Below are 27,159 nucleotides of genomic sequence, written 5' to 3' on the forward strand. Positions count from 1 at the left end.
AGTAGATTCCCCATTTCTTGTTCTTTCTCTTCTCCATCTAGCACCCCTACGATGTGAACGTTGGAAAGCTTGAAGTTGTCCCAGAGGCTGCTTACAATATCCTTGTTTTTTGGATTCTTTTTTCTTCTTGTAGCTCTGATTGGTTGTTTTTCACTTCCTTGTGTTCCAAATCATTGATGTGATTCTCAGCTTAATATACGCTACTGCTATTTTCCTGTAAATCATTCTTTATTTCAATCAGTGTATGCTTCGTTTCTGATTGGATTATTTTTTACGCTGTTGAGGTCCTCACTAATTTCCTTAACCATGCTAATAACCAGTGTTTTGAACTCTGCATTTAACAGGTTGTTTGTCTCCATTTTGTTTAAGTGTTTTTCTGGAGTTTTGATCTGTTCTTTCACTTGGACAATAGTTCTTTGTCTCCTCATTTTGGCAGCTTCCCTGGGTTTGTTTCTATGTATGAGGTAGAGCTACTATGACTCCCTCTCTTGGTAGTGTGGCCTAATGTAGTAGGTGTCCCGTAAAGGCTGTTGGCATAGTCTCCCCTATCAGCCAAGCTGGGTAGTATAGGTGTGCCCTTCATGCACGCTGAGTACATCCTCCTCTTGTAGTTGAGCCTTGATTGCTGCTGGCAGTTCAAAGAGAGGGACTTATCCAGGCCAGTCAGCTGCAAGGACTGTCTGTGTCCACTGACCACCAACCTCTGCCTGCCACGGAGGATCAGGTGTGTAAGGGTAGGGTGGTATTGCTCTGATGTGTTCTGTAGCTTGTACTTGGTGTACAGATTCTGGGATCTCCTAAGCGGTACAGGCTAAGATCAGCCCCGACCTTTGTTGTGCCTAGGACCACCCTGCCTGAGCTATAAAGCAATCTGAGATGGCTGCTACTTGTGCTTGACTTGGAGGTTCCCAAGGAAAGCCAAGCTGTGAATCTAGGCTAACTGCTGCTAGTGCCTGACCTGGGGCCACTTAGCAAGAGGTATAGGGTCTAGGGGCTCAATGAGGCTGGCTGTTGCTTATTTAAGAGGATTTAGAAGTTGTGAAGCAAGAGCCAAGACTAGTCATTCATAAGTAAAAGTCACTGATAACAGCTTGGGTGGGCCCCTAAATTGGGTGAGATAGAGATTTAGCAGATCTCCAGGGCAGAGCTTACTTAGGTTGATGGAGTCTCGGATATGGCACCCTTTTGCTGGGTTTGTGGCTCTTTGGGGGGAGGTCTCAGAAAAGGGAGAATTCTGTCTGCATTTCTGTCTGGGAGAGAGCTGTTCTCAAGCTTGTGCCTTGATGATAGGCACTTTAGTTTCTCCTCTTATGCCACTGGTGCCTTTCAAGCTGTTACTCTGGTGCTGGACCTAAGAGGGAGTATGTCTGAACTGCTTGGGACTCCAGAAGTTTCTTCCACCAACTCAATCCCCACTGGTTTTTGCAGCCAGAAGTTATGGGGACTTATCTTCCTGGCACTGGTTCCCTGGGCTGGGAGGCCTAGGGTGGGGCTGGGACTACTCACTCTGGAGATATCCCTTCCAAATTTTTATCTACTACACATGGATGTGGAACTAGCCCATTTCACGTCTCCACCCCTCCTACCAGTCTGAATGCATGTGGTTTCTTTAATGCTGTAGAAAAGTTTCTAATTTTTTAAAATTATGCTTTACTTCGAAGGAAATAGAGAAAGAACAAAATAAACCCGAGAGTAAGGAAATAAAGAACAAAATAAAGTGAGAGTAAGGAAATAATATAAAAAGCAGAGATAAATAAAACAGAGAATAGAAAAAGAATTTTAAAAGCCAGCTAAGCTGACAGTTGTATTGAAAAAATAAACAAAATTGACATACCCTTAGCGAGACTAACCAGGCAAAATAAAATCAGAAATGAAAACAGGGCCATTGCAATGCTACAGAAATAAAAAGGATTATAAGAGAATATTATAAACAACTGTATACCAATAAATTGGATAACCTATAAGAAATTAATAAATTCCTACAAACACACAATCTACCAAGAGTGATTATAAGAAACAGAAAACCTGAGTAGACCTATAACTAGTATGGAGATTAAATCAGTAATCAAAGAAAATCCCTGGATATAATGACTTTACAAGTGAAGTCCACCAAACATTTAAAGAAGAATCTACCCTTCTCAAACTTTTTCAAAAATTGTAAAAGGGAAAAGATACTTATTACATGAGGCCAACAATGCCCTGATACCAAAGTCAGACAGAGACACTACAAGAAAACTACAGATCAATATCCCTTATGAACATTGATGCAAAAATCCTCTTCAAAATATTAGCAAAATGAATTTGGTAGCATATTAAAAGGACTATATACCATGACCAAGAGGGTTTCATTCCTGGAATGCAAGCGTGGTTCAATCTATGCAAATTCATAACAGTAACACATCTATTAACAGAATGAAGGAAAATAATGACATGATGGTCTCAATTAATACCGAGCAAGCATCTGACAAAATTCAATACCATTTCACCACAAAAACTCTCAACAAATTAGGTATACACAAAAACCACCTCAATCTAATAAAGTCCTTATTTGAAAAACCCATAGCTATCATCATTCTCAAAATGGCGCAAGACAGAAAACTTTTCCTCTAAGATCAGAAACGGGTCTAGGATGCTCGCTCTTGACATTTCCTTGCAACATAATACTGGAAGTCCCAGTCAGAACAATTAGATAATGAAAAGAAATAATAGGCATCTACCAAATTGTGAAGGAAGAAGTAAAATTATCTCTGTTTACAGATGATAGGGTCTTATCCGCAAAATTCTAAAGATCACACACACACATTAGAACTAATAAGCAAAGTCAGCAGTATACAAAATCAACATACAAAAAATCAGTTGCATTTCTATACACTAATAATGAATAATCCAAAATGGAAATTAAGAAAATTATTCCATTTATAACAGCATCAAAGAAAATAAAATACTCAGGAATAAACCTGCCTCTCAGGAATAAACCTAACTAAGCAGGTGACTTATACACTGAAAACTAACGTATTTCTGTAAGAAATTAAATAAAACACCTATAAATGGACAAGTATCTCACGTTCATATACTGAAAATACTGTTAAGACATGAATACTATCTAAAGCAATCTACAGATTCAACACTATCCTTATCAAAATTCAAACAGCATTTTTTGCTGATACAAAAAAAAAATCAATCCTGAAATTCACATAGAGAGCCCCAAATAGCCAAAACTATCTTGAAAAGAACAAAGTTGGAAGACTGTCAATTCACACATAAATTAACCATCACAAAGGACTCATACTTTTTGATTTCCAAACTTACTATAAAACTGCGAGTGGCCCTGGCTGGTGTAGCTCAGTGGATTGAGCATGGGCCTGCAAACCACACAATCATGGTTCGATTCCCAGTCAGGGCACATGCCTGGGTTGCAGGCCAGTTCCCCAGTGGAGGGCACATGAGAGGCAACCACACACTGATGTTTCTCTCCCTCTCTTTCTCCCCTCCCCTGTCTAAAAATAAATAAACAAAATCTTTAAAAAAAAAACTGCAAGTATAGCGAAGATGTGGAGTAATTACAGCCCTGTAGACTACTGGAGGGACTGTAAAATGGTAAAATTATGGAAAACAGTATGGTGATTCCTCAACAAACAGAATTACTATAGATCTAGCAATCCTAATTCTGGGTATACAGTATACCCGAAAGAACTGAAAACAGCATTTCAAAGAGGTATTTGCACACCCATGTTTACTGCAGCATTATTCACAACAGCCAACAGGCAGAAGCAACTCAAGTGTTTATCAAGGTATGAATGGATAAACCAAATAACGGAATATTATTCAGCCTAAAAAAAAATGGAGGGTGATCCTGTCACACAGATGAATCTTGAGGGCATTATGCTAAGTGAAATAAGCCAGTCACAAAAGGCAAATACTCTATGATTCCACTTATATGAGAACTCTAACGTAGTCAAATTTATGGAAACAGAAAAGTACAATGGTGGTTGCAAGGGGTTAGGAGGAAGGTAGAAACAGGGAGCTGTCCGATGCGCATAGTGTTTCAATTTTACAATATGTACAACAATGTGAATATACTTAACACTTATTGAACTATATTCTTAAAATGGTAAGACTGTAAATTTTACATTGTGCATTTTTTAACCACAATTTAAGGAAAATTTTTAATATGCTTACTACATGTTGACAACTAAAACAAATGTGACCTGTCATTTAAGCCTTCCTTTCAAAAACAATCAATTATCAAATACTTTAAAATACTGACCCAAGACTATATTCTTCCCACTCACCTTCGCTTTGGTGCCCTAATGAAGAGTTCACAGAGAAGCCTGCCCTGTTCATCTTTATAGTCCCTGATGGTGTTGTAGAGTTCATGACACACAGCAATCTACACATCGGAAAAGAGAAAGATCACAAGAAAAGTTAGCAGAAAGCCAGTGTAGGCATATTATATAATCTTTAATAAAAACATATTTATAAAAAGCAAGTAGATAAGTAAAAGGACAAGGCTCCCAATTATCACTGGGAACCCAAGTCTGAAATATGCTGACAGTATCTTTATTTAAAATAATTTAACTGCCCTGGCAGGGCGGCTGAGCTGGCTGGAGTGCTGTCCGGTAATAAAAGGTTGAGAGTTCAATTCCTGGTCCAGAACATACCTGAGTTTCAGGTTCAATCCCTAGTCAGGGCACGTATAGGAGGCAATCAATCGATGTTTCTCTCTCTCCCTCTTTCTCTCTACACCCCCTTCCTCTCTCTCTAAGAGCAACAAACGTATCTTCAGGTGAGGATTAAAAAATAAATAAATAAAAATAAAATTTAATTGATATATGTCTTGGTATCTTTCATCAGATTTATGCAAATAGTGACTTTTTCTTTCCTTTTCTCGTTTAAACTAAATCAGTTGATATTATTTTCTTGCTTAAAATCATCTAATACTTCTTACTACTAATACTTCTAATCATCTAAGCTTCTTACTACTCAGAAAATAAAATCTATACTCTAACACTGCCCTGGCTGCTGTAGATCAATGGATTGAGTGTGGGCTGTGAGCCAAAGGGTCGCCAGTTCAATTCCAGTCAGGGCACGTGCCTGGGTTGCAGGCCAGGTCCCCAGTGGGGGCCATGTAAGAGGCAACCACACATTGATATTTCTCTCCCTCTCTTTCTCCCTCCCTTCCCCTCTCTCTAAAAATAAATGAATAAAATCTTAAAATAAATAAATAAACTCTAACCCTGCCCACAGAGTATGTAGAATAACTATACACCCTGGCTCAACATACTTTACTAGTCTCCTTCCTCTTGAACATCTCTCTATAATCGTAACACACCAAACTCATTCATGACCCAGTCTCCATGCTTGGAACATTCTTCCCCAGAGCTCCACAGGGCCGGCGCCTTCTCATCACAGAGAAACCTGAAAGTTTGGGCCAAAACAGCCCAAATCGCCCCAACTTTTCTTATCACTAGCTGAGGGTATTTTATTATTTATTCGTTCACCTGTTTCATTCTGCTTTCCCTATACTAGAATCTTAGTTCCATGTGAAAAATTGGCTTGTCTTACACATGGCCATATCCTAATAACCTTCAGTACTCGGTATAGGATAAGCACACAGTTATTTGAGTGACTATTTAATGGCACATACTAATATTCTTTATTATTTCCTAAAATTAAAGTATACTATTACTGTAAGATTTCTAGGTAAATATATACTTCTCAAGGTTAATAATATCAAGCCACAGGAAAAAGAAATAGAGAGGGCTTGTATCTTAACTGCTTATCATTAAAAGCAGGATAGAGAATCCTAGGAAAAGCAGGCAGAAGCTGTGTGATCCAAGTTACTCACAGGATCTACAGTTGGAAGATTGGAAAGTCTCCTCCTTTTCCTGCTTGGGCCTGGTGTAGACACAGAATGGTGCCCATCATCAAAGTCCCCGCTGACACTACTGGAAGGGGAAGTTGCTCTTCTTCTTTTGGAACCCATGGAATCCAACTTCTTCTATAAGAAATAATTATCATTGTTCTTATATTTAAATTTATAGACTCTGTCACCAAGCCCTCAGCTGGCCACCTAATTATCCATCAAGCTTCTGGTTCATTCAGGAAGATAGTTAAACTATAGCAAAGAAGCTTGACTATCTGGAAGATTTTTCAATGGAAGTCCTAGACCTTGTTGTTTTAATCCCTTCATTTACCAAAATGCTAGACTTTCAACTTGGATAGGACAAATTGAGCAAATGTGTTCTCATTTGTATACCACGAATTTCAAATGATTCAAACAGTTCTGGCCTCAAAATTAGCCTAGACTGGAGTTTGAAAACCCACATGCAGTGGTATAACAGTGTACTGGAAGTTTTGAACCCTCAGCCCCTGAGAAAGCTAGGCAAGCCTTGGAGACAGAAGCCTCAAGGAAGTCACCTCTGGAGTAAGCAGCCTTATCTGTTTTCCCCAGTGTGTCTTACAATTATGATAATTTTCCAGGTGGGCCAGGAGGGGAAAAATAAGAACCTGTGCCTGAGGCAAATGAGTAGTGCAAAAATTTAGGGGGACAGAGGACAATTAACTAACATTTTAGATGCACCCTAAAATCAACACACTGAGAATGACTTGTCTCCATTCATTAAAGAGGAACCCACAGGACATACCCCTGGAAAACACTTAAAGTGACTTGCCATACCTGTGCCAAAGTAGCAAAACTGTGCTTTGCAACTTTTCTGTCACTCCAGACTAACCTCCTTTTCATTTATATGAGGTTATTCTATCCCTGCAAATTGTGAAATCATAGCTTTAACTTTTAGTAGATAATCTGGAAGAACACCTCAGAGGTGAGTGTTTAGATCCTGCTTCACCTTTCTAAATTTGCCCTCAGTTTCAGGCAGGTTGCTAAGTAACTAATCTTAGCGCAACTTTACAAGCATATACATTTGAATATTACATAAGAAAAGTTATCATTGGAATGATTTGCTATATCTTCAGGGAAAGGTATATACTACTAGGAAGGTCCTAAATGGGCACACATTTTAACAACAGTATCAAATACTATGTTGAGATTTTAAAGGTCTTTCTCTAACACTCAAAGAAAAAACTGATCCCAGTTTCACTCACCAACATTTAATTTCAGAAACTAAGGCACTGTAGCTCAAAAAATGGGTTGCCAGTAGTATGGAGAGAAAAACTAGGGATCTCCAGGGAATGAAAGCAGGAACAAAACATACCGACAAATAAATGATCCTGGTAAGCAACTAAAAAACAAGTCTCCTATCTCTCTCTTCTTTCAACAGTCTATACGGTATTTGAAAACATAGCCCACAATGAAGATGTTCCTTCCTCTAGGCTTTGATTGTTACACAGTGCATTCGTTTGTAATCAGCTACAACTGGCTAAAAGCTCAAAGAACTTAGGCCAATGACAGCCAGGTTTAGTTGATTTTTATTTGTTTTATAAAGGGCTGATAAACTATCCTCAGCTTATCATTAAGGTGAAGAAACTAAGGACCAACCCTTTGTGAACAACCTATGACAAGGACACAAGTGAATCTGATAAACATGAGGAGGGGACCTTTATGAAAAGGATAATAAAATTTGAGAAAGGTGGAAGGGAAAAGACAAGGAAGAACAGAAAAGGGAAAGGTGTAGATGATCAGTAATTTACCAGCTTTACCAGAGCACAACCAGCGCCTCGAAAAGCCAGTCTCCTCATTATGTCTGAAGGCCAAGTGAAGCCAGTGGGAGAAGGCAGGGCTTTAAAAGTGCTGATTCAGTGTTAATACATTCAAAACTGAAAGAGAAGAACAAGACAGAGAAAGGGGGCGGGGGGGGGGGAAGAAGGGTCAGAAGTAAAAATGGAGACTAATAGAAAACATTCAAGGAGAACTGCTAAGGAAAGACAAGAGAACTAGAGAAAATAGCCACGTTTTCTTGTGCCAGTGAAACTAATGGCTACAAAGGCTCAGGCATTTAAAGCACCTGACATTTCTTCCATTTTAAAACCAAATGCTTTTCACTTGCTTTAAGATGCTTTTCACTGAGGTTCCCCTTTACTCACATGGAATGACTGTCAATTCCAGGAATGAAGCATGCCTGCCCAAATGCCCCCCAGTCAATGAGAGCAGAGTTCAATCACAGAGCTGGAATGGAGAGTGAACACATGTGGAGGGCTCACATGTGACACCAAGTGTTGGCAAGCTAGAACAAACCAAGAATGGCTCATGTGAGCAAAGTATGGAAAATTCCTTTCCCCCCAACATTTCTTTCCAAAAGTCCTATCAGCATTGGGCAGATTCCATATACAGGTTTAGAAAGGTTAAAAAAAAAGCCTTCAACCATTTTTGCAAGAGGTCAAAATTACATTAGTAAACAATCCACTCAAAAAGAAATGACAAAAAAATGTAAATCATTTGGAAGAAGTGTATAGCTTAGATCACGCAATATCCAAAGTCCCTTGAATCATTAACTTAATTTGGTAAGAAAAAGATGCAACTTAATGATAACTTTTAATGTTTTCTTATTCCAAAGAACACATTTAAAAATGTATTTAGAAGTTTGGCAAGAAAGGCAATGTAGCCAGGTGGGTGGGAACAGTAACAGAACATGAGCTCAGCAGACAAGAGTCTCAGTTCTATTATTTATTTGATATTGCTTGAGTCACAACCTCTCAGATCCATTTCTTCATTTCTAAAATGAGAATAAAGTGTACATACCTCCCATGGATTATTATGACAGTGAAATTTATGTGAAATCTCTTTAAATCTTCAAAGCACAACAAAAATTTTAAGTTTTAATTTTAGAATTGCATGCTCCCTGGACACAGAAACAGGTTTTTATTCATTTTGTAGCTTTCACTTACAGAATAATATTTGGTATAGTATGGGTGATCAATTTATGTTTTTAATAAATGTATTAAAAGAGCACATAATGGGACTTTAAAGTTTTGTGTAATTTAAAAAGTATATGAGTATCCTTCAGCAGTTCTTTTTCCATGAAGAGGAAAGTAGATTCCAAAGCTGAATTATGTTTTAAAACAGAGATTTTAGACATGGTTATGTGTTTAAAAGTCTGGTAACCAATGATCAATTACAGAAAGAGTAACTTTGTAACTCCTAAGTGGAAAAATATTTACTCAGTATAGCCAACCCATATATTTTGACAGTTGATAAACTTTAAGTATTCTCCTCTATTACTAGTGGCACTTAATACTGCAATACATGCTTAAAACAAAAACTGTGGAAAACACGATTCAAAGGAAAAAAAATCACTTGTAGTCCTACTTCCCAGGGAAAAACCACCCTTAACATTGGCTTTCACAGCTTTCAGTATTTATTCTATGCTCAGTTGCCTTTTTTTTTAAACAAAAACTTTAGCAAACCGTGTGTATTTGCAGCCTGTGTTTTAACTTTTTTCCATACAATGCTTGATGGCTTGATAATTGCCTAATGTATAGCTACACCCAAATTTACTAATCCTGGGGATTTGGGTAGAATATTAATATCTGAGGTATTCCGGACACTCTCAAAGCCAAAGAATGTGATCAAGACACTTCAATTTATCCACACACATATCTGTTACTGTTTTAATTTGAAACATACAGATATTGTTTTTTCGAAACATATGGATATTTTCCAATCTTTCAAATCATAAAATATGGGCTATTAACAAGTAATAAAACAAATATTATACTACTCTCATACTTGAATTGAGTTCAGTTTGCTTCTTATATTTGGGAAAGAGTGCACTTCTAAATAAAAAGACCCTAAAAATCATTTTTGAGGAGACCTACTTTAAAATAAGTTAACAAAATGTTTTACTCCACCATATGTTTCTATAGTTATGATAACATTCTCTATACCCACTATACCGTGTCACTTGTTTTTCATGTTTTTACATTTCTGTCGATCTTTCTTCCCATTTAAGTTACCAATACTTACCCTATAATGACAAAACTATACTTTTAAGTAAAAAATTGAGATGAAAAATATTAAAAACCAGAAAAGTACAGTTTAAAAACTTCAATTCTTTGTAGTGTTGCAAATAAGAAACTTAAATTTACCTTGCGTCTACTATAACTACAAGTCCCATTGATAAAAATACTCTGAACAGTCATCCGGAAAACATTAAAAAAAAAATCACTACTAGAGTTTGTGTCTGAACCCTTAAGAAACAACAACAAAAAAGAAGGCCCTGACCTCCTTTCCCGAACTGTCACTGGTATAGGGGTTGAGAGAGAACTAAGGGAAACGCTGACAGCTTTGCAGCTGGCAAGCTAGGAGCAATCTGCCAGCCGCCCCAGGCGGGAAAGAGGGGCGCGGGGAGTTTCCGGGCCGCGGCGCGCCTTTGTCCCGTCCGACAGGTGCGGCAAAGCCGCTGGGCCGGTCGAGACGCCCGCCGCCTTGCCCCGCCCCGCGCGCCAGGCCAGACCGGCGCGTCTCCACAGTCGGGGCGGGGCCTCCGCCGCTGCTCCCGCCCGCCCGGGCCCACACAAAGGCCCGGGAGCCGGCCGAAGAGGAACGGCCCCGCCCGTCCCAGGCCCGGCCTTACCGAGCCGCTCCGCCGCCTGCAGCCCCGGCCGCGGTCCCCGACCGCCACGCCCCGCCCTGTGGCCGCCACGGCTGCTGCTATTGCTCCTCCGGCTGCGACCGCTGCCGTCGCTCCAGCACCCGCCGCCCTCGCCACCCTCACCTCCCTCACCCCTCCCGGTGCCGCCGCAAAGCCAACCCTAGAGCCGCCAAGCGATCCCGGGTCCGCGCGACACTGCGTGCCCGCGCACGCGGGCCGACGGCGGCGCGCTTTACGGCGGCAGCGTGAGTGCGTGACGCTCGCTGGTGGCCTCAGTTCACACGTGGTGCTGGTGGAGACGCATTGTGTTCGCTGGTCTTGCTGCCACTACTAGTCTCACCTCCGTTATGAAGCGGCCGAGTGAGTGGTGTCTGGGGTTGGGCGTGGATGGGCTTCTGTCTCTGATGGTCGGTGAGCCCATTAGAGAATTCTTCTGAGGCTTGGCCTCTGAAGTAAAGGGGCCTGCGTGTAGCCTGTGAGCCATTGTTCTGGTCCCGCGTAGAACCGAGAGTTGAAAGGCCCAATGTTAATGGCGGGCCCATGGTACAGGAGGTAGTGTTGGGCCCCTAAAGTTTGTGATGAAACAGTGTCTGGTAGATTTAGGGCCGCTTTTTTTCCTTATGCGGCCACGTTTAGGCCGGCCCCAGTGAGGCCTGAGAGTCACTTCTCAAATCACTTTTCGCTCGTGATTCGTGGTTGACCGGGAGTGGCTGTCGTCTTCGGTCTCCTGCACTCCGGAGTACGATCGCGGTCTGATATGGGAAGAGTCAGGGAGGGTAGTTGGGCTCTACTCTCCATCTATTGAGTCAAACTCTGTGATTTGAGAGTAGCGAGTGTATTTCTGTTATGCGCCCCATAAGATTATTAAATTACGTCTGAGAGCTTATTAACTACTTAAAAATGGACCTTACCCTAGAGCAAAGTCACCAACAACTAAACCGAATTTGTGTCTATTCTTGTGATGTGTTTCTTTGTAGAGTTAAAGAAAGCAAGTAAACGCATGACCTGCCATAAGCGGTATAAAATCCAAAAAAAGGTAAGCCACGTGCTTGGGAGAGCTCTACCAAATGTAATGCTAAATTGATTTCTGCCCCACATGTCCTCCAACAGGAGGTTTGGATTATTGTAGTTCATGTCAGGAAATGGAGGTTGCATATACTGACTGCGGTACAAACTCTTTTCTTTTTTAAAAAATTGATTGGAGAGAGAGAAACATCAGTTTGTCATTGGGTGATTCTTATGTGTGCCATTACCAGGGATGAAACCCACAATCTTGGCATATCCAGATAACACTAACCCACTGAGTTTACCTGGCCAGGACAGCACCATCTCTTGGGCATCAAGAGTGCAGTGTGGAAAACTGAGTAACTCAGTAATAAAGTATGTAAACTTTGATCAACATGTTCGCAAGCTTTGCAAAAAGAGTCTCCCAGTAACATTTTCTTGCTGTTTTTTACATATATAGGCATCTGTATGATTACAAATTAAAGTTCCATTTTTTAGGTCATTTTGCCCATATAACGAAATTGCAGCCAGACTGATTTCTCACAAAGATTCTGTTTAGTATTTTTGTAAACTGATAAAAAAAATGTCTATTACGACAGGTTCGGGAGCACCATCGAAAATTGAGGAAGGAGGCTAAGAAACGGGGTCACAAGAAACGTAGGAAAGACCTGGGAGTTCCAAACAGTGCTCCCTTTAAGGAAGCTCTTCTTCGGGAAGCTGAGCTAAGGAAACAGCGGGTAAGCTACAATAGCTGAAATTTTCAACAAGTGATGTGTGGGGATTTTTTCTGAAGTTAACATAATACTAAGTCACTTTGGCTCCCCCATTTCTCTTATGATTTGGATATACAGCTTGAAGAACTAAAACAGCAGCAGAAACTTGACAGGCAGAAGGAACAGGAAAAGAAAAGAAAACTTACAACTAACCCTGTTGTTGAGCCATCTAATGTGGAGCCTGTGAAGGAGGTACGATTGAGTCTCTGTGAATTGAGAGATGAGTTCTAATGTAGAAGAAAAGCTCATAAACAGGGCAGGAATGCTGTGCCTCTTGGGAAGAAAAGGATTGAGTTCAGATGCTATTTAAATATCCATTGCAGTACCCCTAATCAGTTATGGAAAATGGAGAAACTGGGTACAACTGCTGAATTTATAATTTTGTCCTTTTTCCTTTGCCTTTATCCTTTAGGAATTTGAGCAATGCAAAGCTAAGAACAAAGCCAAGCTTGGCAAACAAAATCCGAAGAAGTTGTATTGTCAGGAACTTAAAAAGGTATTTTAGTCTAGGCTTTCTAAAAGTGATGGTGATGTTTAAAAGACTAGAGTCCTTTTTTCTGACACCAAAAGATAAAGAAGAGTTCAGTTGGGCTGGAAAAAACCCATTCATAAGAGCTAAGCAAGTAGGTTTATTCTTTTGAGAGCCTTTCTGTTGTTTGGCTGTAGTAGAAAATATTATTTATTTTCTTTTTACACAGGAACAATTACCCATAAGTATGATTTTAAAAAGTGATACTTTGTGTTAAAGTAACATGTTGACCCAGTGGTTGTTAAGAGAGGAAAGTAAATTAAAATAAGGGTCGCAAAAGCAGCAGTCCCTAGCCTTTTTGGCACCAGGTACCCATTTGGTGGAAGACAATTTTTCCACAGACAGGAGAGAGGAGAAATAGTGAGCTGACTTGCCTGCTGTTCACCTTGTGTTGTGCAGTCTGTTCTTAACAGTCCTGTACCTGCTATAAAGTATTTGGTAGGAGTTCAAGGGGGTGTCTTGGCGTAGTTAATCCCCAGCACCTGTTCTTCCAAGCTCACTCCCCTGTGAATAGAACTTGACTGTGCTTCTCAGCACCTCTTGACAGGTCCTAATTAACTGGGAGGGTTTTATGTTCAGACAGTGGGGGTGTTTACACCTTTGAAATCTGTTAATGAGCTACCAGAGGCTGCTGAGCACACCTGTGTTTTACTTTGCTGTGAGAAATGATGAATGTGACCATTCTTCATACCAAAGTGAAGAAGTGAGATCCAACTCTGAGTTCACCCTGTTACAAAGTGGATAATGGCAGTATACTTGTATGGAGGGTGTCCTAAGATAGTTCCCTGATAGTTTTACCTTGACAGGTGATTGAAGCCTCAGATGTTGTGCTGGAAGTATTGGATGCCAGGGATCCTCTTGGTTGCAGGTGTCCCCAGGTGGAAGAGGCCATTATCTTGAGTGGACAGAAAAAGCTGGTACTTGTGTTAAATAAGTCAGGTGAGCAAAAGGGATGCTCCTTGCATTTCATGTGCACTGGTGAGGTATGAGGAAAACATCTGAACAGTCTGATTGTCTCTGAAGACTGAGAGATCCAACTCTGACCTCAATAAAGCCAGTGCATTTGCTGTCTTCTTGCCAGAGACTGCTGGGCAGAGGGGTGGAGGTTTTTGGCATTCCATGCTTAGCACTTTATTTAAAAATGTAAGTTTTCATAGCTTAACTATACAAAATACATGGTGCAGCAGAAGTAATGCCTGCTTGAATGTGGTTGGTAGGGTACGTGATGTCTTGCATGAGATGAACAGCAATTTGAACATGTCACCTAAAATGTTCTGAGGTGCCCTTGAGTGTGATACTATGTAACAGAATTACAAGCTTATGATTTTGTAATAACAAGGGGGTGTTATTTGTGACAGACCCTGCATTTTACATAGAAGTGATGACTCGTGTTCTCCACCTGAACAATGTTGATATGTGACATTTAGATGAAATGCGTAGTTAAATATGTCTGGGTTTAAGCAGCAGGAACAGGAAAACCCAGAATAGAGACCTGTGAAGCAGAGTAATAATGGGATGTAGAGTTACTGTGTGGTCAGTAAACATGGCTGCTACCTAACAGCAGATTCTGGAAGTAAAGGCTTAGGGCAATAATCTAGAGTTTGACTTGATTCTGAAAGCATAAACAGGACAGGGAATTGAAAATACACGCAAGTATACATACTGAACTCAAGTGTGGTAAAGAGCTTACCTTCTCTCTATCATCCACTTAAGTCCTTTTGGGGAAAAAAAACAAAACCCAAAGCAAACCAGGGTGAAATCCATAGTTTTATTAGATGTACAGATTCATCTCAATAGAATGACCAAATTAGAACATGTGTGTTTCATTTCTAATCCCTATCAGATTTGGTACCAAAGGACAATTTGGAGAACTGGCTAAATTATTTGAAGAAGGAATTGCCAACAGTCGTGTTCAAAGCCTCAACAAGTCTGAAACACAAAGGGAAAACAATCAAGGTACCCTTTACTGTCATTGGTGGGAAATGTGCTTTCAATTTTTGGATGGCTGAAATATAATGAATTATACAAAACCTTGATTTATAAAGTGAGAATGTATAAGATCCAACTCTGATGTCATCCAGAGATGATCTGAAAGGTGGTTGTGTGGTAATTTAAATAGCTGGGCTTTGGAGCCAGCTACTTGAGTATTATATGTTGGGTTGTCAGAAGTAGTTAAACTGTTTGCAATTTTAATGTGAAGAAGATAAGGAGAAAAGCTCCATTCAAAAGTGAAGTCTGCGTTGGGAAAGATGGACTTCGGAAACTTCTTGGAGGTTTTCAAGAGACATATGGCAAAGCCATTCACGTTGGAGTAATTGGTGAGCTTCAATTTAACACAATTTTATGTCTTAATCTCTTATATGCCAAGGGTTTTTCTGTTGGGACTGTATGGGGTTGCCCTGGCTGATGTGGCTCTAGGTTGGGGGCATCATCCTGTGCACTAAAGGGTTGGGGGGGTTCACTCTCCAGTTGGGGCCAATGCAGAAGGCAATTAATCAATGTTCCTTTCTCCATTCCTTTCTCTAAAATCAGTAACAATTTTTAAAAATTTAAAGAAAGAAAAAAAGTGTATGGGGTAGTTGCTAAATGAGTGACTTGTTCCCTAGCTGGTGTGGCTCAGTGGATTGAGTTTCCAGCTTGTGAACCACAGGGTCGCTTGTTTGATTCGCAGTCAGGGCACATTCCTAGGTTGTAGGCCAAGGCCCTGGTCGGGGAGAGGGGGGGCTGGGCATTTCTCCCCCTTTCTCCCTTCTCCTCTCTAAACACAAATAAAATCTTTATCAAAAAGAAAGATTAAATAAATGACTAGTTTAAAATATTAGCTTCTTGCTCAATTTACCAACACACACACACAATGTAAACACAAGTTGTACATAATTGCACCCCCCTTCTGGGGGAGGTGCCACCTGGGCTCTGTAGGAAGTTGGCTTCTTAAAGCTCTTGGTTTGAGTTAATTATCTTTTCCTGACCTCTCATTCTTTGTGCAAGAAATGAGGATGATACTAGTCTTAGCGTTAAAGTGAAGACACTCAGATCCAACTCTGATCTTGCTCTAAACATCAGCCAAGTGTAAAATAAAATGGTGGAAATATAATAACCAACCATAACCACAATTTTCTTTTTATCTGTGAATTTACCATTTGTAGGTTTCCCAAACGTGGGGAAAAGCAGCATCATCAATAGCTTAAAACAAGAACGGATATGTAATGTAGGTGTATCCATGGGACTCACAAGGTAAACTGAATTGTTCCATAATTGTAATATTTTATCACAGATGAGCTAATGATTTTGTTTTGGATATATTAAGGAAGACAATTTCCCATTTTTTTCTTTAGAAGTGTTAGTGAAAGGAAGAGGTTAAACCAGTTCTAGGCTTGGAAATAACTGGGATGGAATAGCTGCTCCCAGTTTGGTTTGAAAAACAAGCAAATGGATTCAGAGAGGGGGAACGTTCCCTCAGAGGAAATATAATGCTTGAACGTGGTCTTAAAATGAATAGGCCCTGGCTGGTGTAGCTCAGTGGATTGAGCCTGGGCCTGCGAACCAAAGGATCAAGGTTCGATTCCCAGTCAGGACACATGCCTGGGTTGCAGGCCAGTTCGCAGCAGGGGATACGAGAGGCAACCATACATTGATATTTCTCTCCCTCTCTCCTTCCCTTCCCCTCTAAAAATAAATAAATAAAATCTTTTTTAAAATGAATAGAATTCTGCCAGCTACAAGAGGAGGGTGTTTTTGGCCCTGGCTGGCGTGACTGCATTGAGCATGGGCTGTGAGCCAGAGGTCGCCAGTTTGATTCTCAGTCAGGGTACATGCCTGGATTGTGGGCCAATGTATGGTTGCCATGTGAGAGGCAACCATACATTGATGTTTCTCTCCTTCCCTTCTCCTCGCTCTAAAAAAAGAAGGTATATTTGGCAGAGGAGGCAGCATGTGTTCAGCAATATGTAAGCTGTAGCATGTTTGGGTATAGAAGGGGAGGGATTACTGGTTTTAGATAAACATGAAGCAAATGATGATACACTGGATCTGACAGACTATGCTGAGTTTGTTCAATCCAACCCTGAGCTTCATATTCTGTCCCTTGTCCTCCATGCAAGCAGACACCCTCACCAATTATCATCTTGTTCCAGGAGCATGCAGGTTGTCCCCCTGGACAAACAAATCACAATCATAGATAGTCCAAGTTTCATTGTGTCACCACTTAACTCTCCCACCGCACTTGCCCTGAGAAGTCCAGCAAGTATTGAAGTACTAAAACCAGTGGAGGCTTCCAGCGCAATCCTGTCCCAAGCTGACACTCGACAGGTAAAAGAACCCCTTATCATGAGCTCCATTTTCTTTTTCATTGTGAGCATTTTAAGTAGATTATTTTCAATTTTATAGCCATAATACAACAGATGAATGACAGTTATTTCTTTTCTTTTAAGGTAGTACTGAAATTCACTGTCCCAGATTTTAAGAACTCTTTAGAATTTTTTACTTCACTTGCTCAGAGAAGAGGACTGCACCAAAAAGGCGGAACTCCAAATGTAGAAGGCGCTGCCAAACTGCTGTGGTCAGAGTGGACAGGGTAAGGCTCCTTTCTCTTGGCATTTGATGACCACAGAAAATAAAGGAACTGATTTTCGACAAATCATGTTTTTTAATATCAGTGGCTCTTTAGGGTACTATTGCCATCCCCCTACATCCTGGACTCTTTCTCCACATTTTAATGAAAACATTGTGACAGACATGAAATGGGGCTTTAATCTGGAAGAACTGGAAAAGAACAATGCCCACAGTATACAAGGTAAGCAAGGCTTATGTTTGCTGTCTTCACCAGTTGACAGGTGTATTAAGGTCTGTTTACTAGTGCTGTATTCTTTTCTTAGCCATCAGAAGCCCTCGTTTAGCCAGTAGCATCCTTTTTCAGTCCTCTGGTCTGACAAATGGAATAATAGAGGAAAAGGACATACCTGAAGAATCGCCAAAACAGAAAAAGAGCAAGTGGCAAGGCGGAGAAGACTATGAAAATATCAACAGTGACCAGGAAAGTGTTGATGAAGAAGCTGATGTAAGTATGATGTCTCTGAGTTGTTTTACACTGAATTAAGTTTTCCAATATAATGTACAACAAATGAGAAGGGAGTAAAGGTAGAAATTAAACACTTCAGAATAGATTACCAAAAAAAGCTCCATAACAATTTTGATATGTAAGTCTTCCATAGTTTTTTGTTCATTCCATTATGTGTATCTTAAGAGGCCTTTTCAGTTACATAATTATTTGGATTAATGAGCAGACACAAGGGCTACTAATACAGTACTTTCTCATTGTCCTACAGGAAAAGAGCTCAGACATGTCCCCTCCAAAAGAGGCCTGGGAAGCATTGCCTGAGGAGGCTCAAGCAGGTGAGTTGGGTAGAGGGGTCCTCTAACAAAATCAGTGTGGTATGCAATTGTTCTTAAAAAAAGAACAAAAAAACCCACCCTCTTTCCTTTCCTCCAATATAGATGAACAGTCTGAGCAGTTGTACGTCTTGGATAGAGTGCCTGAAGAGCAAGATGATGCTTACAACTTCAATACAGACTATGTCTAATGAAACTTTGCCCTGCTAGGTTTGGGTTTTTTTAACATCTTGAATAGTCTGCTAAACTCTTCTATGTGTGTGATACACCATTTGTTTCTATTGTAAGCTGTGTAAATTTTGTAAGTATGTATATCATGAAATGTGTAATTTACCTGGACACAAAAAATAAATCAGGTACCTATTGAAAAATGTAAGTTTCATTTTATTTATAGATCAGGCCACAGGTTACAAACTTAAAACCAAGCAGCAGTACTGAATTAGCTGTACCAGCCTTATCAGTTCATCACCTCTGGTCATTCAGCACTGCGATAAGCAAACACTAGAGACACTTGTAGTCCAGCACAGAAGCTGACTGCCAGGCAGTGCTACTTGTCCTCTTTACCCAGTTGAAATGTCCTTTTCCATGGGTTGCCACACCTGCTACTTCTCACACGTACTATCTTCCAGGATTTCCTGAGAAAGGCTTATAGCATAAGTTCCATTTTACTTTGTATTTGAGATTTCCATATGTCTTCGGATTAGGCTGAATTTGCCTGTTGGGTCAGGAATATACCATTTCTCCCAGACGTCAGTGTATGAAGCAGTTCTTCCCCATGGTTTAAAGTGTCCATTCCAATGGAGTAATTTGGCAGCTTTTACAAACTGGGGTGAATATCGTTTTCCAGCACTGGAGCCTTATATTGAAAGAAAGACTCAAATGATGTACTAGTCAGACACAACAATGCAACACCAAAGTGGAGAAAACTTAAAAGGAAATTATATACCCTGAGGATAGCCCTTTATTAAGTTTAGGCCTTTGGTTAATTATTTCTACTTACCAAGGTGGCGGACATTCCACATTGGGTCAATGGTGGAGTGCTGTTGATAAAATACAATCAACAGGGGGGGTGTTGTGATGCTGCCAGCAAGTGTTCTGCTATACAGTCCCTCTCTTGGAACAGATGACAAATGCAAGCTGTTAGTGAAGAATCATGACTAATTCCTGTTGAAATACATCTAAGGCACTTTTTTACTTACTCCATGTTGAGTCTCATCCATTTTTCCAGCTGGTTAGTTACATTCTGTCTTTTCCATTCTGTCAAGTTTGCTACAAAAACTCCAGGATTAAATGAGCAGGTGCTGGCTTTCATGGAAAGCTTACGAATTCTTTCCTTTTTATAGTCAAGATATCCAATATAATTGTACTAAAAACACAAACGGGATATGTAGTATGTCCACTGCTTCAAACAATAGGTACATGCAGCCATGCATCGCTTAACAGGGAGATGCTCTGAGAAAGACATCTTTGGGCAATTGTGTTGTACAAACGTTACAGCATGCATTTAAATGAGGTGGCCTACTACACAACTAGTAATAGTTAATTATCCAGTACTATGTACTGTTCATAATTGTGTATGTTGTACCTAAATGTGCACAGTAAGTTTGTTTATACCAGCATTAATCACGAACTCAGGAGTTATACACCATGTTTCAACATTAAGACGACTGCTCACTGCAACAGGAATTTTTCAGCTCCATTATAATCTTACAGGACCATCAATGGGTATGTGAAGCAGTTATGCAGCACATGACTCTAATGTGACAGCCAGTAACGAGAAGAGCTGTTATTAAAAACTATGACTTACCCCTGAAGGGCTCTACATATAAAGCAAATAAAAGTGACATTTGAGATTCCAAGTTAGGCAGAATAGAAAACTTCTAGAAGACAGGCTTAAGTTTTGGGGTGAAATAACTGAGGGCTGGAATGCAGCATAAAAGAAGTTCCCTACCTCGGCTGCTGTGGCTCAGTATGTTTCTCTGGCACTTAGTGTTTCCCTCTCCTCTCAAATCCTCAAAAAAAGAATTCCCCAATTTTGCTGCCTCTCCACATTAATCTGCTCTATAGGGAGTGGAGTGTCTACAAGGCTCTAATAAGGAATTTACCTGGTTTCCAGCTCCACGAATGATAACTTTAGTAGAGGCTGAATCACAATCTTCTGAAAATGCAGCTGCATGTCCTGGTTTCAGTGGTGTATTGTAGAGGGCAAGAATATCACCTGGTAGGGTATAAGATTTACATTTACATTTGCCTCAAGACTCCTTATTCCTCCAACTTATTCCTAGGATGACCTTTTGTAGGATGCCATAAATAAGACAACCACTACAGCTCACACAGGACAAAGAACACTTTATGAATGAATGACATTCTTAGATACCTTGCACAATTATGTCATCATCCATATATATGGCTTTCTTTGCACTGGGAACCAGAATAGGCAAGTAGAACCTTGCAAAGGTTAACTGAAAGAAAAAGAAAGAGGGATTGGCATAGGATTCAACATTCTCTGTGTTCTTATTTACTAGAAACTCCCAGAATCCTCTCAGTACTCATACAGGAGAAGACAGCCAAAGGTCACTTAAAATTGCCCAGGCTTGGTCCCAGGAAACTGCTTCCACTGTACCCAGTTACCCAGATACTCAGTCATTTCCTAACACTCCCACATACAAACAAGGGTGCATGGAACTCACTGGTTTTATGGATTCCCCCTGGTGAGGATCCTCCTTTACTTTCCCTTCCAAAAGTTTAGTGTCAAAAATCACAATTTTATACCTGATGCTTTTCAGGGTACTGCTGCTGAGCCAAGACCTAATGAAAATAAAACATTTCAGTTTTAAATAATCATGTCCTAAAACCAGCCTTATTTTTCAAGCCTGCCAGAAAGAAACCCTAGGGACAAAATAGGTGTATTCAAGCCCCTTCACTTCTCTGAGCCTTGGTTTCCACATCTGAAGGGAGCACTCCCAGAGCCAGGGTTTCATGGTAACAGGTACTACTTCCCTCAGGCTCACACTTTTGATCACTCTTCTGACACTAAAACTCACTCCAGTGTCCATGCATACCATTCAACTCTTGTCCCTCCAAATACTTGGGTGAAGAAAAGTCAAAGTAGGATGGTAGTAAAAGCTAGTTATCAACAAAGCTGGTAGTTAATCCACAGACATAATCCACTGTGACAAATAATTACCGAAGTCTAATGTACTGCCTATATCGCAAGTTATTTCCTAAAGTACTGCGTGTTTTCTGTAGGTCTATTTCAATTCACTTCATGGACAGTTATTTGTGTACTCATTTATTTTAGATGGTTTCTAAGTCTTGTGGGGTTTTAAAAAAGATGTTATTTACGTATTTTTAGAGAGAAGGGAAGGGAAAAGAAGGAGAGGGAGACAAACATCAATTGGTTACCTCTCAAACCCCCAACTGGGAACCTGGCCTGCAACCCAGGTTGCCCTGACCAGGAATTGAACCAGTGACCATTTAGTTTGCAGGCTGGCTCTCAATCCACTGAGCCATACCAGCCAGCGCTGTTTTTAAAATATGAAAAAATAACTCACAAAACAAAGTCACAAGGACAGAAATGTTTTAGAACTTTGACAACTAATTAACCTGTTACACAAGATGTTTCTTGGAATAAACTGTAAACCTTAAAGCATGGATGAGACTGTCCCTCAGATTGGGTTTCTATTATTAATCACTGTAATAGTAAAAACCATTTAGTGAGTGATTATATACTAGGTGTTATTTTAAAATACATTTTCTCACTTAGTTGACACAATAATCCTCTAAGTTGGACATTTTCACCCCATACTTACAGATGAGGGCTCCGAAGAGTTAAGTAATGTTCCTCCGTCCAGAATTTGGATCAGTGTCTGTGCCCAGGCCTCCACACTACTTGCCATTGTTCCCACATCCCTTCCCACTCTAGACAAGAGCTACTCATGAGATAGAAACTTGTAACAGGATGTAAATCAACATATTGCTTCTTTCATTGAAAAAACCTTACTATTAAAAAAAATTACCAGCTTGACTTAGCAGTGTACGTGTGGTGACTCAGTTGACTTACATCTTAAGTTCCTCGTATCATTTGTTATCGTGGGGGCATGCTTACAATACAGTAACATAGAAAAACATGTCATGTGCAGTTTGTATGTGGTATAATCTCAACTGTATAGAGAAAATATATATTAAAGAGCAACCTCTAGAAGAAGCATCAGGCAAGCAGAGCTCACCGGAGATGGTCTGCTGTGCCATTGAGTGTAACAATGTAGAAAATGACATTGGAGCGAGTGTTGTGCTGAATGCTGTTTATGGCTGCAATGGTCCCCCCGAGCCTATCTTCAGATGCAGCAATAACCACAGGAATCTCCTCTTGTCTCCAATCTACCACATGATGGGGAGCATTTGGGATAAAGTCTATGGGCTGAAGCCCCACAATTCCTGAATCTGCAAAGAACACACATAAGAAAGGTATTGTGATACATACACAATCTTATAAGGTATTGACATAGAGCACCAGACTAGAAAAGAGGTGATGATTATGATGCTGATTTACGTCATCCTTCCCCCATTATAATGTGAAGTATAAAGAAATCATGTTTTACAGGCTTTTGGAAAAGCAGAAGCAGCATTTAAAATAAAAAAAATACTTAATTAAAAAAAAACAGGTCAACAAAATTTTCATACGCTACTGATAGGAATATAACAGAACCTTTCTAGCAATTTTTGGCAATTTGCATCAAGAGCGTTAAACAGGTACATGGCCTTTGACCAATAATTTCTTTTGCTTCTCTTAAGGACAAATTCTGAGAGATAATCAAAAGCTACAATTTTATTTATAATTGTGAACACCTAGAAACAAACTAAAAAGTTTTTCAGACTATGAATAATGTCCAATAAGTAGACATGAAAACATCATGATCAGAATTTACGCAGAAAGAGTTCCTGAACTGGAATAGAACATTAAATTAGAAAATATCAGAGTGCATTACACATAGCAACTACACATATTGCTCTGTAAACCCTTTTCCCTTTTATAGTATATCCATTTACTTCTTCAATCATTCATTAAACACTGAGCACGTGCTATGTGCCAGGCAATAGTAGTGGATTATAGCCATGAATAAAACAGATGAAACATCACCATTGTGAAAGGCAGACAGGCAGCACATACACATGTACATGGGTGTGCTGTGTGTAATGCATTTCTTATTGTGGGGTTGCCATGAAAAGGTGAAAAAGTCATTGTTACCAAAAGATTTTTTTTCCGTGGAAACAAACTATGTGGCATTCAAGTTACATATGAAGAGTTTCTACTGTCATGATGACCTACTTAAAACATGTCATATGTGCAGTTTATACATAGTATAATTTCAACTATAGAAAAAGCATATTTTTTCAACTATAGAAAAAACTGGAAGGTACCAAAGTCAAAATTTTAATAATGGTTATCTCTAACCAATAATCATTTTATTCAATGTATATTTTATTGAGCATCTCCTATGTACCAGCCCCCACCCAGACGCACAGGAGATAAAGCAGTAAACAAAATGTCCTTACGGAGCTCGAGTGCTATCTTTTCTAATAAACATTCCTACCAGGAGCAGGTATTACTTTACATACATACAAGGGCAGGCAAAAGTAGGCATTCATATGGAAAATACAACAATAAATAATATGAAAGTAAACTTTCATGTTTTGTGTACTTACAACTCTAAACCTACTTTTGCCCACCCTATGTATATACATATATAAATACATACACATGTATATACAAACTGTTACATTGTAAAATATGCTATCAGACCACTCAGGAAAAGTCAGGGGGAAGCTATTAGTTTTTTTCTTGCTCTGGTCAACTATGGCAACCCAAAAATGATTTTTAACAAACACTCTGAAGCCTCAGACATCCCTCAATACCAATATAGAGCAGTATGAATAAATAATTTTAAATAACTAGCAATGGAATCATATAATAAAACAATTTTTAAAAATTAGTTGACAAGGCTTTATGGTTTTGTTTTACTATATACTTGAGTGCTGCTGATGCACTTCCACAGATTATAGGAAAGTAACAGGTGAAGGAAAGTAACCAGACAGACCCTCTAGTGAACGCAGCAGGCATCAAACACCAGTGACACTCAACTGTCCCCACCTTCTGAAGCCCCACTCTGCTGCAATGTGAGCAAATAGCAGTAGCTCACAGAGGCTTCTCTCTGGCCTCTGATTTCATGAAGCATCTTCTGTCAGATCAAACCCTTAGCAAACGACTACACAGAAGGGAGAAGAGGCAGGAGTGGGAAAGCTGCAAAAGCATAGTGAGAACCGCCATGCCTTATTTCAGAGCCGTTAGGAGCTTTCGTAAGGCCAAGAAGAAAGCTTTCTTTTCCTTTATCCTAGTGATACAACTCAGGATGTGGGACACTGGGAACTCCGGATCCTCAACAGATGTCAAGCATTCCCATACCTGAAATCTCATTCTTTAGCAAACTGCTCAGGCCAAGGAAGTTACGGTGCAAAACCAGTAAGAAAACAACAGCCAGGACCAGGATGACAATGTTTACTGAAACACAGAGAGGAAAGCCTGCATTATATCTCTATACTTTTTGACCAGGAATAAAAAGCTTGAGAAAAAAGCTTACCTTTACGGAATGACATCTTTCTCTTCTGTCTTACGTAAATACTAGTTATTAACCCTACAAAACAAAATCAAGCCCCCAAAGTCAGTAAATACATGAGAATGGCCATCAAAATACCTAAATACTTTTATTCAGGTAGAAACAAGAAGTGAATACTTTCTGCAAAAACTCATTTTGAATTAACAGTTTCTAAGAACCCAATTTGGAATCTGATTTTTTATGGTAGCTATGATAATAAAATACTTCCAAATAACTTGAAAAAAATAAGAAAACTTTATATATTATACATCTCTAGATCACAAGCAAAAGAAATTCTACCTAGAGGGATACCAAGGGTCTAACCACTGTGGAGGGTAAAGTATAAATTTCTACTTAAAACTGCTTGTTAAATTAGGTAGCCAGTTGTCTATTAGAGTAACGTGAGGTCAGCCTCACTGGTACAAAGCATCGTGTTCTGAGTTGTGTCCTTCACCTCTAACTGGAAGAAAGGGCGGGGGAGGGTAAGAACATTTTCCTCATTCATTTAAAACTATAGCAAAGAAACAATGACAAAAAAATCACAAAATCCAATTTTGCTATCAAATGTTTAGAGTGCAAAAAATACTAAAACAACAACAAAGTTTAGAGTGCTATTCTTAAAAAATTAAAATCTAAAAGAAAAAAATTAGCTGCTTCTCTGCGGCTTTATGCTCCCCAGCTCATCTCGTGATATTAACTCAATGGAAACAAGAACTGTAGGTTGTACTAAAACTATTAGAAATCTATAATAATCTCTGGGTAAATCTTCCTTAAAAATAGATATTAAACAACCAGGTTACTGCGATCCTACATTTGAGACTTTTACACTTTTCTACTTCATCTTTTCCCATAAGAGTACCTAACATTTACAAAAGGCTATAAATTTAACAAAGCATTTTTTAATACAGTGTATTTCTCAAATCAAAGTAAATTAATTTCACCTTTAAGTAACGTGTGTGCATATTAGTTCCTTGATGTCTCAAGGCCTCTGAAAACAGAAGAAATATACTGAAGGATTGTTTAAAAATCTGGGAATCACAGGCCAGATTACAAATTTTGGAGAAGATGATTCAGACTCCCCAGGAATAATCTAACTCTTTGTATCTTTCCTTCTAGAGCAGTATATATAAAGTACATTATATCAATGAACTTCCTCTCAAAATATACCGTAAGCCATGTGCTTCTATCGCATTTGTGGGCTGAGCCCTACCTACACAAGCTGGCAGACTGGGTGGTGCTCAGACAAAGCTGTAATGTCTGCCTGCTTGGAGCCAACTTCCACCAAGACTTGGGAAAACTACCTCACTCAAATAAATCTCATTAAGTTCATGGTAGAAGGGGCAGTGTTTTAGTTTAACAATGTCCAGTAACAATTACTTACAGGTAGTATGTGAATCGAGAGGCACGTGTGTTTGTGCTATTCCAGTTAGCCAGACACAAGAAAAACATAATCCTACCAGATATTTGATGTACTCACCAACCTACCCTGGGGGTACCTTGAATCCTACCGTCTTTGACCCTTACGTACAACATCGCATAGAGGTCAGAGAGCCTCCTGGGACGCACAGGCCCGGGTTCTCCAGAATGGTTTCTCTTTGAAACAAGGGCAGGCCCCTTGTTCAGAGTAACGGGGGAGGGGCCTATGTTTTTGACACAGAGACCGGCCTTGAGAGACAGAGACAACCTTTGGCTGATCTCTACCAGGAGGACCCAGTGAAGTCAGCTTGAACATACTGGTAGGCCAACTTGGAGACTTCGAAGTGGGAACTCTCGCCGCACCGGAGCAAGGGATGGCCAAGGACCGAGGGGATTCTTTTCTCTCGAGAGCACGGCCTGGGGTAGACCCTTCTAAATTCCGGGAGTCAATAGGGCCCTCTTACGCTTAGGGGTACAGGGGGCTGTTACGCTCCCAGGGTTCCCCTCAGCCCCAGAAAGACTCGGGGTACCGGCAAGCCCTAGCCCTAGCCCTTAGGACGCTCCCCGCGCCCTCCCCTACCTGCAATCGGAGGAGGAGCCGCCGCCCGCGCCCCGGCCGGCCCCGCCCCGCCAGCTCAGCGTCCGCGCCGCAGGCCCCTGGGCCCAGTCTGCCGCCGGGCCGCCCGCGATCCCTGCTCTGCGGACTAGTACGGCCACACGCTGGGTCCCCTGCAGCCACGCAGTCCCGCAAGCCCCAGGCCGCCTGCCGCTTCTACAGAGAGAGTCACACCTAGCAGGCGCCACGGGGCAGCCCCACTGCCAGGGTCCTCGCCAAGAAAAGC

General features: G+C 40.3%; 3 protein-coding genes and 4 non-coding genes across 34 annotated transcripts in view; 5 read left to right on the plus strand and 2 right to left on the minus strand.

Annotated features, from left to right (window-relative positions):
* The window catches only part of PBRM1 (polybromo 1), a 124,914-nt gene extending 114,182 nt beyond the window's left edge, over positions 1–10,732 (minus strand). For 5 of the 23 annotated variants that reach the window (XM_037055740.1, XM_037055749.1, XM_037055746.1 and 2 more), the window contains exons 1-5: positions 10,536–10,639; positions 8,047–8,186; positions 7,654–7,779; positions 5,849–6,001; positions 4,293–4,390 (exon numbers count right to left, since the gene is read on the minus strand). In XM_037055740.1, coding sequence (XP_036911635.1) covers positions 4,293–4,390; positions 5,849–6,001; positions 7,654–7,701 — 299 coding nt within the window. In that variant the 5' untranslated portion in view covers positions 7,702–7,779; positions 8,047–8,186; positions 10,536–10,639. The other 18 variants (XM_037055738.1, XM_037055737.1, XM_037055752.1 and 15 more) reach the window with 16 other exon arrangements.
* GNL3 (G protein nucleolar 3) lies at positions 10,700–18,619 on the plus strand. Of its 3 annotated transcripts, none has more exons than XM_037055761.1 (15): positions 10,700–10,913; positions 11,531–11,589; positions 12,158–12,295; positions 12,410–12,523; positions 12,744–12,827; positions 13,667–13,799; positions 14,704–14,816; positions 15,061–15,178; positions 16,007–16,094; positions 16,994–17,168; positions 17,291–17,433; positions 17,516–17,652; positions 17,735–17,916; positions 18,185–18,251; positions 18,354–18,619. In XM_037055761.1, the coding sequence occupies exons 1-15, from the start codon at positions 10,901–10,903 to the stop codon at positions 18,437–18,439; spliced, it is 1,650 nt and encodes a 549-aa protein (XP_036911656.1). In that variant the 5' UTR covers positions 10,700–10,900; the 3' UTR covers positions 18,440–18,619. The 3 variants fall into 3 exon arrangements, with proteins under 3 accessions (XP_036911656.1, XP_036911657.1, XP_036911658.1); XM_037055762.1 differs by having other exon boundaries at positions 15,064–15,178; XM_037055763.1 differs by lacking the exon at positions 10,700–10,913 and adding an exon at positions 10,996–11,105.
* On the plus strand, positions 13,841–13,916 carry LOC118993395 (small nucleolar RNA SNORD19). Its single transcript, XR_005067848.1, has one exon. It is a non-coding gene; the product is annotated as a small nucleolar RNA SNORD19 (small nucleolar RNA).
* On the plus strand, positions 14,860–14,943 carry LOC118993398 (small nucleolar RNA SNORD19B). Its single transcript, XR_005067851.1, has one exon. It is a non-coding gene; the product is annotated as a small nucleolar RNA SNORD19B (small nucleolar RNA).
* LOC118993396 (small nucleolar RNA SNORD19) lies at positions 15,846–15,918 on the plus strand. The gene has a single exon (XR_005067849.1). It is a non-coding gene; the product is annotated as a small nucleolar RNA SNORD19 (small nucleolar RNA).
* On the plus strand, positions 16,861–16,937 carry LOC118993397 (small nucleolar RNA SNORD69). Its single transcript, XR_005067850.1, has one exon. It is a non-coding gene; the product is annotated as a small nucleolar RNA SNORD69 (small nucleolar RNA).
* Positions 18,612–26,984, minus strand: GLT8D1 (glycosyltransferase 8 domain containing 1). 4 transcript variants are annotated; one of them, XM_037055765.1, is made up of 10 exons: positions 26,898–26,984; positions 24,887–24,940; positions 24,712–24,807; positions 22,478–22,691; positions 20,939–21,056; positions 20,626–20,710; positions 20,354–20,466; positions 19,448–19,614; positions 19,249–19,361; positions 18,612–19,104 (listed from the first exon to the last, which is right to left on the minus strand). In XM_037055765.1, exons 2-10 carry the CDS (start codon positions 24,900–24,902, stop codon positions 18,914–18,916), a joined length of 1,113 nt encoding a protein of 370 aa, XP_036911660.1. In that variant the 5' UTR covers positions 24,903–24,940; positions 26,898–26,984; the 3' UTR covers positions 18,612–18,913. The 4 variants fall into 4 exon arrangements, with proteins under 4 accessions (XP_036911660.1, XP_036911659.1, XP_036911661.1 ...); XM_037055764.1 differs by lacking the exon at positions 26,898–26,984 and adding an exon at positions 26,430–26,885; XM_037055766.1 differs by lacking the exon at positions 26,898–26,984 and adding an exon at positions 25,843–26,405.
* Between the last annotated feature and the right edge of the window lie 175 nt (positions 26,985–27,159).

The sequence above is a fragment of the Sturnira hondurensis genome, unplaced genomic scaffold, assembly GCF_014824575.4.
Source record: "Sturnira hondurensis isolate 20B ecotype Veracruz unplaced genomic scaffold, ASM1482457v3 Scaffold0008723, whole genome shotgun sequence".
NCBI lineage: Eukaryota > Metazoa > Chordata > Mammalia > Chiroptera > Phyllostomidae > Sturnira > Sturnira hondurensis.

What these genes read in the sequence shown, in the direction of transcription:
- GNL3 (XM_037055761.1), top strand. An exon ending in ACTTGTGTTAAATAAGTCAG is followed by an intron (nt 13,800 to 14,703) that starts GTGAGCAAAAGG and finishes AATCCCTATCAG; the next exon opens with ATTTGGTACCAAAGGACAAT. An exon ending in ACAAAGGGAAAACAATCAAG is followed by an intron (nt 14,817 to 15,060) that starts GTACCCTTTACT and finishes TTTAATGTGAAG; the next exon opens with AAGATAAGGAGAAAAGCTCC.
- GLT8D1 (XM_037055764.1), bottom strand. An exon ending in AAAGATGTCATTCCGTAAAG is followed by an intron (nt 24,808 to 24,886) that starts GTAAGCTTTTTT and finishes TCTGTGTTTCAG; the next exon opens with TAAACATTGTCATCCTGGTC. An exon ending in GGCACAGCAGACCATCTCCG is followed by an intron (nt 21,057 to 22,477) that starts GTGAGCTCTGCT and finishes TATTTTCATTAG; the next exon opens with GTCTTGGCTCAGCAGCAGTA.